The 13,017-nt window shown below is 43.0% G+C and overlaps 1 protein-coding gene across 1 annotated transcript; it reads left to right on the top strand.

The window, feature by feature from the left end:
* Nucleotides 1–5,864: 5,864 nt before the first annotated feature.
* On the top strand, nt 5,865–11,928 carry LOC123066259 (protein LAX PANICLE 2). The gene is made up of 4 exons (XM_044489376.1): nt 5,865–6,723; nt 7,084–7,134; nt 7,541–7,613; nt 11,577–11,928. The coding sequence occupies exons 1-4, from the start codon at nt 6,065–6,067 to the stop codon at nt 11,769–11,771; spliced, it is 978 nt and encodes a 325-aa protein (XP_044345311.1). The 5' UTR covers nt 5,865–6,064; the 3' UTR covers nt 11,772–11,928.
* The last annotated feature ends 1,089 nt before the right edge of the window (nt 11,929–13,017 follow it).

Raw genomic sequence — 13,017 nt, 5'->3', positions numbered from 1 at the left:
CTGACTTCCTTTCAAGGCGCAAGATTAGTTGCATCGACCATGTCAGAAACCAGCTTGACAAAAAATGTCTGAGAATCAGTATCTGTCAAATCTAGTTTATGTGACTTGATACTGGCGGGTCTATAGTTTCATAAACCTAGTGTCAGAACAGTTAAAACAAAATTGGATCTTAAAATTCCAAGTGCTCCGCGTGTATGGTTAAACACCCTTCTAGTGATCAGTGTGTAGGATAGTACTGTTGTTTGATCATATTGAATTATCTCAACATGGCTCCCCGTCAGGTGCAGCTCTGTAGGTTTTACAGCTGCGCTTTTTCTTCTTCTTTTGAGACCTCTCCTTTGAAATACAACTGTAGACTGCTAGAATGTAGTATGGTTTTACAGTTGTGCTGCAAGGACATGAAGATATAATGATGAACTGGTATGGCAAGTCAAAAAAGGAAGTTGGCCTTTTGCCAACCGAGAAGAAACTAGTTGGGCCTTGGGCCCTTGGTTAATTTATGGATGCGAGCAATGTGCATATCAAGGGAGGACAGTCACTCAAGTGCTAGCATCATTGGGAGGCAGGTAAGGGAAATGCTGTGCCATGCTGCTGGGATTGCACAAGCATGTGATTCAATTCAACTGGAGCAACACTGTCTTTCTGCTGGTCCAATGTGCCTCTGCTTGTCTTGTTATGTTTTGGCTGCTAGCAAGATCAAGGAAGAGAAGAGAAAAGAGATATTGCTGAGGGTGTTGAGGCTGTAGCATGCATGTCTAGGGCCTGGAGCATGCAGGAGAGGAGAGGAGGGCTTGGTCATGCCTGTCATGATTCAAATGCCTGGTGCATTGTGTGCTGCTGCTCCTGTGGTCTGATTGCCTTGCATGGCACAAAAGGGCTATGTACTCTACATGTCTGGTCAAACAGCAAGCCTGCAGCAGTAGGAAACAATATGCAGGTGCATATTTGCAACTTTGCCTGAAGGCTTCTACCTGGCTGCTGCTGCCAATCCATCATCCAGTGTACATGGAGTAATAACTGTTAAATGCTGGAGTATTTTGAGCAGCCAGATTTTGGAAATTTGACAAGATGGGCTAGGTATCTCTGTTGGAGCCAGCACAGGTGATTATTCCTGGTCCCTGATACTCCCAATCTCTGCTTCTGTGTCTCTGTTGGAGCCAGCACAGGTGATTATTCATTCCTGGTCACTGGTACTCACAATCTCTGCTTCTTTTCTTCTACTCATATTCTTAAGGTTTGTGCTGGACTCAAAACCTGCTCTGTCAAGGCTACTAACTGCATTTTCTGCTTAGAGTGGAGCAGCTTAATTAAGATTATTTTCCTAGCCTGCAAACCAGAAAGCATGACACTGTCTAGTAGCAGGCATTAGTGAGTGCATTGCATAGCATAGAGCTAGGTGCTGTGCACATACGTGTGCGTGCATGCATGACTGCATAGTGCTGCTTTCTACATGCATGCTGGTTTAATGCATGGCTCTTTTCAGAGGCTTGCATGCATAGGTTTGTACCGCCAATTTGTACTGGCTAAGCTTTTTTGTGAGTAGGAGTAACACATCTACCCCCACCCCCACCCCCACAGCCATAGGCCATCAAACAAGGATACAAAAACAGTAAAAGGAGACAGCACATGAACAGGGAGGAAAGATGCCCTAAGCCTGAGGCAGGCCTGTTCCTGCAATTATGTGTGTGCTGGCAAGTGAGTGAAGCAGCAGCCAGCCATCCAGCCTGCATGCAGTGAGAGCACTAGCCTAGCCACACCCACAAGGCTTTTTTCAGAGACAGCTAGAGACAAAAACAAAGCAGAGAACAAGCTAGCTTGCTTGCCTGCCTGCCTGCCTCTGTGTGTGGTTTTGAGCTGGCTCTCAAAGATTCAGTGATGTGTCTTTCCATGGCATGATCAGTGTGTGCATGGCTGCCTGCAGGCTTGTGTGCTGCTGCAGCAATGCAAAGGTTGCAGCATGCAGCCAACCTTGCATGCATGCATGTGTGCATGGTCCACAAGATCTTCCTCCTCCTTGACACATCACATGAGACCATGATCAAAGCCCTGACCTCCCCCAATCCAAACATCTTGTCATGCTCAATCTTTTCCTCCTCCTCCCCTGCCACATTGGAGATATGAGAGAGAGAAATAGGGAAAAGACACAGAGCTTTAAGTCTCTCTCTCCCTTGGGTGCTTGTGTGTGTGTGTGTGCACACTTTATAGGCATGCAGAAGTGTGGGCAGGCCAAGACACTGCGGCAGCCTGCAGCACAAGGCAAAGTGAAATCCAATATCTATGTGTATATCTACTACCTATGCAAGTGCCAATATGCAGATAGATGCAGGCAGCCAAACAGTGCTTGGCTATCAAGTGCCCCTGCCTTGGCTGCCATCATGATTCATGAGTTGTGTGTACATTTGTTTCAAGAAGGTGTGCCAAACAAAGGAAATCTATCATAAAAAGAGAGAGGAGGAGGTGCATGTGTCTTATAGGATTGATGGATTGATTGATCACCACACACAGATTGAGCAAAGCAGCAAGGACATGTCACTCCTATCATTCCCATCTTTACAGATTAGAATCCAGATTTGTTTGCATCTACATGCACATACCTGTGTGCTGATGTATATCTGTTTTCTGCTGACAGTAGACTGAGGAAAAGAATGAAGTTATGGACTACTAAAATTAAAGAAAATATGAACTACTTACTGTGTTTGGAACAGATGGGCATCTGTACTGACATTTTAACTGCCTTCTCAACATGTGTCTGGTGAGCAGTGCCATCTTGTGAGCATTCTATGGCTGCTCAGACTGTGCATATCTGTCAATTTCCTGTAGACACCATGCCACCCATCCTCTGCTTAGTTAACCTACCCTGTGCTCAGGCTCAAATTCAATCATCTCATAGAGCAAACTGTGGCACCTGAATAGTTTTACATTCATGAATAAATGGCGGGACAAGCTATTGATCTCTTCAGCTGCGTGAAGGTACACTTCTAGCTTATTTGTTAACACAACGTGGGAAAGCAGTTTGTTAATACCATGACAGCTTTCTGTAATATACATGCTCCTAACGTAGCCTAGCCATTAGCATGTTCATAAACTATTTCTCCTTCGGCATGCTTTTTTTTTCTTCTAAAAAAAGTCAATCAACATCTAGATATGGATTATAAGACATTGATTTGGTGCTGTTAGTGAGTAGTGACCGGCACGTATATAGTCTTATGTTTTTGTGTGTACCATTTAATCAAGTAAATGAACAATTGAGTAATACAACATTTATATGATGGCCATGCATGTCAATGGGGGCGATCAACTTGCCAGTACTCCCTCCGTCCGAAAATACTTGTCATCAAAATGGGCAAAAAGGGATGCATCTAGAACTAAAATACATCTAGATACATCCACTTTTATTCATTTTGATGACAAGTATTTCCGGGCGGAGGGAGTAATATACACTGCAAATTTGCAGTTACAAACCGTGTGTGCGCAACGTGGAGGCACTATCCGTTTGCTGCATCTTCTAATATAATTTCGATAAAACTGTCGAACGCGCTGCATGATTGCACAATGATCTCGCAATCTTTATCTACAAATTTTTGGTAACGTATCTGTATGTATGCGGCTGTCCTTCTGCTCGATTGTTTTTTGTTCATGTGCTAAGTAAACTAATGCCCTTGCGCAGCTGTGCTAGCTATAGATGCAGGCTAATTGATTGTATATTGCAGAGTCAGAGAGTGCTCATGCATGGAGTCCCTTAATTAATCTCTGTTACGTGATGGCCTCACCTGCACATAACTGACAACGACTAACCAAGTATGTATGATATATCCAGCTGCTCTGGATAATTATGGCACTGAGAATCTGTATATATACACTATACTAAGCTCAAGTGGATACATGTACACAAGCAAATACTTCCTTCGTTCCATATTACTTGGCGCTGATTAATTAAGAATCTGTATATATACACTATACTAAGCTCAAGTGGATACATGTACACAAGCAAATACTTCCTTCGTTCCATATTACGAAGTTGTACTAAATCAGCGACGAGTAATATGGAACGGAGGGAGTAGTATAATGCTCAATTATCATCACCATTATATAGTTCTCACTGTATACATGTACTGAATGATCCATGCTACATGCATGCATGCATGGCCCTTGACTTGGGATATGCTGGATCAAGAAACAGAGTAATATGATCTAGCTAACTGACAAATTACTCTCAGGAATATAACAATTCTCAGTATAATAAAATTGACCAATGATGAGATGTATGCTCATTTATTTGGTCAATACTATTTGTTCTACAAATAGTTGTCTGCTCATCTTTACAGGATCCCACCCCATCTCTAACTACCCTAAAACATTTGTCTATTTTGACAGCTAACTGCTCTTTATCATATCTCATCAGGGACAAAGTATCACAACCCCTGCACTAACCAACCCTCCATACCTACATCTACTCAAATTAAGACTTCAATCAAATAAATATTGTATATACATCTAATTTAATTTACCAAAAACACATCTGTATATGTGCTTCCTAGTAAGTGGCACCCCTTAACTAGAAGCTCAATCCCTAAATTCGTTTATTTTTCTAATCATTTTTCTAATTGATGCATGCACCATCAACTATCTAGCGCTCAATGTGTCATTAACAACTTGTTTCTCTAATGTTGCAAACAAGTAGGTGATCACCATATCATATCTGTCATGATCCATGACTTAGCAACAGAAAAAACTAAGCTTTTGGCGACTAAGGAATATTGCCGGCCGAATGACCCTGCAGCAGGAACAGGGACATGGCATCTACAACTTAATTGCCCAAAAAAGCAGCGTCCTAACTGAACAGGACCATAACAAGATATCCCCCAAAGAAAGGTACATGGTGCCTCATCCAACAGTGCATTCCTCCTGAGCTGACCGACTGATTATTCAGCATTTCAGCATGTATGTTAGTATGTGTCCGGTGACATTGCGGTATTCTACGTTCGAGACGACGGTACACACCCCGTTTCGCTACTTGATAAAAATAGATATTATAATAGCGTCATATAGCAAGAAAAATGAATTATTATTTTGGTATATGATGAATTGGAATTGCGAGTTTGCTTTTTTTTTTCAAAATATGAATACACTTCTTTTTCTTGAACGCCACAATTGCATGGAGTATTTTTTTTTCTCACACAACAGTTACATTTTAGCAACCCGAGAGTAGAGTAGCATAAACGTGCACACGAAGAAAACAGAGGAAAAAGAGGAGTGGCGCAAAATGGCCAAGTAACTTTAGGGTGGTCAAAAAGCTAACACTACTTAGACCAAATATAGTAACCTTGATCGAAACATGTGTGTTGTATGGACTATTATTAGTCATGTTTTAAGATTAGTGATAAGGTGAGTGCGTTGCCATGCTGCGGTCACTTCAACGTAGAACATACTTCACACTTACCTCCATCCATCCATCCCTCTCTCTTTTTTGCTCTCTCTCTCTCTACCCTTGTCTCTCTCTAGCCTTCTCTTTCTTTCTGTACCCTATGTCCTACCTGAGTTTTTGCTGTTGGCGTAGGTAGTTTTCGTGTCCAGTGCCATGTCTGGGCCTTGCCCTTAGATTCTACAGCAAGACGGCATGCACCCTACACCTTATGTTAGTCCTGTTTACGAACTCACTTCCATCACAAATCACGCATATAATTGTAAATTAATTAACTCTACTGACATGACAGCCCTCTTCACATCCTGTTTTTTTATCCTTAAAATTCTGCATTTTCTCTCTCTCCTGTGGCTGTCCCCTCTCTCTCTTGAGCAACTTTTATTTATTTATTTAAGCTTCTCTCTCTAGCAAAGACTGGTATTAAGGTTCAAACCAAGTGGAAAGAAACATCTCTCTCCTCTCCTCTCCTCTCCCTCCTCATCTCCTTTGCTCCCCTGCCCATACCATAGGAGAGAAGTTAGAAGAGGATGGAGATGAGGCGTCCATGGATGCGCCTTGCCGTCTGATCAGCCACCGACATGAGACGTGCTGCCCGGTGGACGAGGTCAGCAACCGCAGGAGCAGCACATCCACGGCGCCGCCATGGTCCCAACCACTAGGAATCACCTGGCGCAGCACCATGAACCCAGCGGCAAGAACAGCAAGCCGCCGCCATCGTACTACTCCGGATACCACATCGCCTCCCAGCTGGAGGCTGCCTCGGCGGCCGCTCACGGCGTCGACGACCTCAAGCTGCATCCGTCCAGGTTCCCTCGTCGGCTAGCCATGGCCGGCGACGACAACGCCGAGGAGGAGGCGGCGGCCGGCACGAGCTCCCGGGGCGGCGGAGGGGATTACGAGGACGGCGGCAACAAGGACTGGCTCCGGCTGGGTCTCGGTGCCGTGGCGTCGTCCTCGTCGACCACCACATCCTCCTCCTCCGCTGGCGGCGACAACGACGGCGCCAGGGCTGCCCCGATGGAGCTGGACCTATTAGCCAGCGGCGACGGCAAGGAAAGCGCGAGGATGATGACCCGGCCGCCGCTGTTCCCGCTGCCCATCAGGAGCTATCACCACCAGTACGGCCACGGCCGGTATCGGCCGACGACGGCGGCGAGCGGGTCCATGAGGCCGGCGCCGCCGTTCTTGCAGTTCGCGCGGCCGCTGAGGAGCTGCTCCGCCGATATCTTGAGAGTCGTCAGCCCACCGACAAGAACGGAGGCCGCCGGCTTGTGGCTAACACTTCAGGCAGCTCCCAACCAGTAAGCATATTAATCTCTACATACACAACAACTCTACATATATGTACACACATATTCAATTTGATTCTCTTCTGATTTTTTCTTTTGAATTTGATCGTATTCAATTAATTACTCATAGCAATGTCCATATATATGCACATCACGAATATGCATCTGATAACAATGCAAACCCCCTTGCATGCCCTTTTCGGAAAAAAAAATCCCCTGCATGCTGCATATATTATTTTTTATGACAAATTACATAGTTTTGCAAGTGCACATATGCCAACAAAGCTGCCTTAGATTGGATTTAATTTATAATTTTCAAGCTGCAGTGTGGAGCTCTAGTACTTAACTACTCTTCTTGCCATGCTCTTGCAGAGTTAAAGAGCCCATTTTGCCTCAGATACCAAAGAGCTACCTAAGAATCAGGTATAATTTGATTGCATTTTTTTATTTCTTTTGTGCCCCTTCTCCATAGAGTACAAATAATATTAATGCACAACAGTGTTATCGGTGCACGTATGTGTATGCATATGTAGCTCTCCTTGTTCAGTTAGTTTCCAGCTACAACGGCCTATGTAGGATGTAGCTAGCTACTACCTAGCTAGCCTAAAAAGTTTCTGGGTAGTTCATGCGGCAGCTGGCTAGCTAATTAGCTATACATGTAGGATTTGTACCTATCAAATACACCTTTTGTTTTTTGTAATGATTTGGTACATATATATATAGTTGTTTAATGAAAAAAATGACACGTCGGTGTATGAATTGAAAGGTCATGCTTGCATTTGCATACACACATATATCTCAAAATGCATGCATATATTATTTCCCACAGGGATACCAGCATGAAGGTGGAAGTGGTGCTAAAGTACTTGGCGGAGAAGCTAGGACTCTCACAATCTCATCAGGTACATCTCGAAATCGACCTTTAAATATTGCCAACTTTATGGCGGCATGGCTATATTTATAAGCAATTTTAGGATTGCCGTATATAAACAATTTTATCCTGGGCAGATTGGTATATAGCACCCACTTTTTTATTTTACAAAAAACAAGCGTCTTCCATCTGTTCTGAATTGCTCTATGTGTCTTTCTCCATCACGTTAGTGACATCAAATTTAGCTGGGAAGCGCCAATCAAGTGATTAACTGTGAATAGTCGCGCGATTGTTGAATTTACACTGCAAGGTATAGAGAGCATTGGTTTCTTGTTGTGTGGCCGCATGTATGGGTACCCTATTGGCACTTGGAATAATCATGAAAGAAACACTATACCTAATTAAACGTACCACATAGCTAAGCTATGTCAGCATCTCATATATTGTTGGATATAGACAAAGCAATAGGTCAGGGGGCCACATCATACATGCATCAAGTTCTTTTAAACATAAATAGTTCAAGATATATAGCTAGGGATTTAATACAATTCACTTGAATAACATTCCTTACATCTATACAAAAAACTCTTAAGTACTAGAGTTAACTTAGCAACAGAAACTCTATCTGTCTAGATGCATCTGTATGATCAACGGTGGACAATTATCATAAAAGTCAATACGAATATAATAACTTTCGCCCTCTGCACCTAAATGTGCACCGTCGAATATATTCTCACGGAAATTAATTAGCAACTAATGGAGCAGGTGGTGGTGCATAACTATCAGCATGCATGCATGCATGCTGCAAAATAACTTATACAGTATCACGTCAGTATCTTGTAGGACTTCCATGATCGATCCTATAGCTTGATGCACGCAAGAATATTGTGTTGCTTATGCCGTGTGTTTCTGTTGATACATGATGAAGTAGTTAACACACGATGCATGAGGGAGGGCCGGCTGACTGTTGAGGCGTCGATGCATGTCATACTGTTTTTCGACATGGCCATCCCAACTCATCCGTTCAGAGTGCACCAGCTGCCAACTTCGTTTTCATCAGACTTAATACAGTTCGTGTATGTATATCATTGTCAACAATCAATCATCTGAACTATACTAATCAAGGTCAACTTGATTGTCTGATCTCGACGTGCTCTGCTTATCTTCTGCACGTTTTGTAGCACCCTTTGTGAATAAAAGAAAAAGTATTGCACATATTTGATAACATGATTGCGTATAGAAAGTTCACGACTGCAACCGTGGATGATTTGTTTTTTCTTATTTAGTACTGCACTAGAATAGTACTCCCTTGGAATGCTAAAACAAAGACGATCAATTGTTTAATTGCATGGTCTCTTGATTTTATTTCAACATAGTACAATTGCAGATGTTCACATACACTCATCACTATAAATGCACTCACGAATGCCCTATTGCCATGAGCACCTCCGAGATACTGAGTCTGTACAACATCTTGAGATTGATAAAATCATCACAGATGCCTCGCAGTCGATGGAAATGTCTCCTCTCACTCTCACTGAACGAGCATCGTCAAAAAGACTGAAATAAATTCAAGAAAATGCAATCACCAATGCCAAGTCTAGCTAGGACTTAAACTAATTAATTATATGGTCTCTTACTGATACGAAACTCTGATCGTTACTTTATGTATGGACACGTACACGCATAGCATAGCAAATTATATCGCCAAACTAATTAATTCCATCAACTCATCAAGTACAGTAATATCATTGGCCTAACAAACCTCTACAAAAGAATTACAGCTACATGCATATGTTCTTTTTTCTTTCAAAAATAATCAGATCTATTATGAAATTTCACCTAATTTACAAAGCATCTCAAACACAAAAAAGTTACATTGAGATTTCAAGACCACCGAACGACTAGTACTACCGTAAGAACGAGCCACTGAACTGACGCACCGTTGTCGTCGCTCCCCTACCGGATGACATGCAGATGTTTTTTTGACAGTATGTTTGGTGTAGTTTAAGTGTACTCATTATTAACCCATGCATAGAACGCACTTGACACACAAAAACATGCACAGAACTGGGAACTGGGAACTGGTTCTTTCTTTAACTTTGTTGAGGGTGGTCTGCATGCTTACCACGCGCGAATACCGGCACATATTTCTTTTTTCTGCTCCATATATGTTCGTTCATCATCTCGTCGTCACGCATGCGTGCGTACATGCATCATCATGCATGTACTCCAGTTGTTCTGGTCATCGATCGGAGTATGAAATTACTCTGTGCACCACCCAGCTGAGCGAGCGACAGCTGGTATACGGTCGAGTACGTGGACGCCACACGTACGTTACGTACGATATGGATCGGTACATTTGGATGAGAAGAAACGTGGTGGATTGATGAGTGTGCGCCCGGCGTGGCCCGGCCGGTCGACGGGTCGCTTTATGTACTGTAGTAGAGCACGTAGCTAGGTACGAGAGGTACGTGACATGGCCGTCTGACGCCGGCCGGCGGGCTGGCCACTGGCGGCACGCGTGCGCGGTCAGGACCACTCGCTCGAGGTGCAGGTGCTACGTACCAGCTGGTACGATCAGTAGCGACGGCCAGCGTATAAGTTCGCACGCGCGCGCATTCTAGGTAGTACTAGCTCATTCTCTACTAGCACATGATTTTATTTCTCCTATATTAGCTTCGTACGCCTACGAGTAAATAAATATGGCAGTGCAAGGAGATTCCAGTCCATCTGATCAATAACAACTTGCTGGAGTGCATGCATACACGCATAAGGTCTTGCGTGCGCAATCAATACGTTTGTACCATAGTGTCAAAAACGCTTTTATATTGTGAGACGAAGAGAGTAGTTTATTCTGTTTTCTAGATAGTTTTATAATGACAATTAAGGAGAGGAGGAGCAAACTAGCTTCTTGCCTTGTTGCAATGGAGGAGTAGTTTGTACTGTAAGGTCGGCGGAGTGCGGTGTAGCGAGCTGGCATGGAAGGAGTGTTGAGGAGGGGGAGAGGTTATGTACGTGGCTGCACAGCAAAGCCAACGTACGTACGTGAAAGCGATCGATATGCATGCTTGGCAACCAATCCCAATATCCCCTGTTTATCTGGCGGTCGTTCTGTATGCATGCGCGCGCGTATGCATGCCATCATGCACGCGTATGTTAGGCTAGGCGGATCGTACGTACATAAACGTGGCAACGTGCATGCACGTACACACGATTATGTTATGTGTCCCTGAGAAAACACGATTTAACAAAATGTGATAGTGTTTAGCAATTCTTTTAGCACAAAAGTGGCACTAGGTTTTAGGGAGGAAAAGAAGTTAGTTGTTAGGGACACATAAATGTATTGTGATAGTTTTCGGTTACATGCTCCTTTGAAAGCGCACGCATGCGTTAGTCGTAACTTATTTTTTTCCTTGATAAAAAGCACCGTATTATCAATAATAATCCATAATGTAGCGTCAAAAAGATACTCCTTCCGTCCCATAATGTAAGACGTTTTTCAAAAAACGTCTTACATTATGGAACGGAGGGAGTACAAAATATTCCCTAAAAAGAGAGATAAAAAACATATTGAGCTTGTACCATGGCAGACAGTCTGCTATTTCAAACAAGGAAAAACATACAGGAAACAACAAAGTTGAATTTAACCGAAACTATGCTTTTGTCGGTGAGGGTGCAAGATCTATCCAAAGACTTCTTGATGAGATTGCATTAGATAATCTTTGTTCTCGCGCTTCTGTGTCTTACGTGCATGTGGTAATAGTAAGAAAGCTACATTGATTTCAAAATATGATAGTACATCTGTCACATTTCTCAGGCATTCTTAATGTTTAGTCATGTGCATCCCTCATGCGGGCATCATTCTTTTTTATTTTTTTTTTAGAAAATCAGGGCACTATTATTTTTTTGCGCAGAAGACACCATTGCTTATGGTTAGCTAGTGAGCAACATTGGATTAACAGTGTATATGTCTGTTGTTCCCCAAACGCAGGTGGAGCTGACATGCCGAGGGCATCTCCTTCCTCCCTTCTTGCAGATGAGATACGTGAGGGACTGCATCTGGCGCGGCTCACCGGCGCCGAGCCAAGAGGAGGAGGCCGGGCTGCCATGTCGGCACTCACCGGCCACAACTACCACTGACCATGTCATGATACTCTTTTATAGCATAAGTGTAGGGAACCACTAGTTAGCTGATCAACCAAATCCCTCCCTTGTGATTATAATTAATCAAACAAGTTATTTGATTCATTTTTCCTGGTACTTCCTACGTGTCTCTAATCTTCCGCTGTTGTCGCTAACTTACGCTTAATTGGTCCCAGAATAACCAACCAATTAGCCATGAATCGTTCCTCTTCCCTGTTTGTTAATCCCGCTTTACTTTCGCAAACTTTTGGAATGAAGCATATTTAGTGGAGTCATAAGTTTGGTACGGTTGTAAGCAGTTTTCATTCTAAAGCATCATGTGTTCAAATGTATGCTTGCACTTGCCAGTTTATGTTCACTAGCTGTGTGCATGTGTGTTGCTGCATTTAAACGAGTATACACGGAGAATTACTGATCTAAGTTTGGCATCTGATAAGGGGAAGCCAGCAATCACGCATACAAAATGTACACATGCATTGAACCATCCAATTCATGATCAAAGTTTGAGGTGCCATTAGCTTTGCTGTCATTAATGTCAGCATTGTTCCTTTTCTTTTTTTGCAAAATGACAGCGCCAGGCGCATGCCATTTTGCCCGAATCTCTTTACTGAATTTGGACGAATCCGATCCCGCGCTGTGAATTTATGGACTAGTCCACTCCAATTTGCAAATTTGTAGACTCAACTGAACCCTTGGTGCAACTTTATGGATCTCTTGTGCATTGACTATTTAAAAGTAAGGTTATGGTGAATTGAGCATAGTTCAGATGGTTTTATTCCTTGTGGTGGAACCAGCCCATCAGAATTCAAGTCCTGATGCTCGCATTTTTCTAGATTTATTTCAGAGTTTTCACTGATGTTCGTTCAGTAGGAGGAGGCGTTCTGGTCAACTACGAGACGCTTGTGGTGACTTCGTAAATCTCAAATGTGATGCCGACTTAGTATCTCGAAAGTGCTTATAGAGGTAGGGTTTACGGATGTGCATTCATACGGGTGAGTGTAGGTACGTGTTGTGGGCATCTAAGATTGTGCTGTGTTAAAAAAAGCTAGGTTATGGTGTTGTTGTTTTCTTGTTTGTATTGTTCCTTTTTCCATAGTGATGTGTATCTGTTGTTCAGAATTGAGGTAACCACTTGTCGTGTAAGGCTGTCTCTTGGGTCTGAACCACAAAATACTAGATGATACCCCACATGTTATTTGTTTTTTCTTGGCAAAAATGATCAGATCTATTATAAAGATCCATCGGAAGTATAAACCACCTCAAACATAATAAAAATACATCGAGGTCCA

Source organism: Triticum aestivum, chromosome 3B, assembly GCF_018294505.1.
Source record: "Triticum aestivum cultivar Chinese Spring chromosome 3B, IWGSC CS RefSeq v2.1, whole genome shotgun sequence".
NCBI lineage: Eukaryota > Viridiplantae > Streptophyta > Magnoliopsida > Poales > Poaceae > Triticum > Triticum aestivum.
The sequence above is the reverse complement of the archived record's forward strand: the minus strand, read 5'-3'. Positions and strand labels throughout refer to the sequence as shown.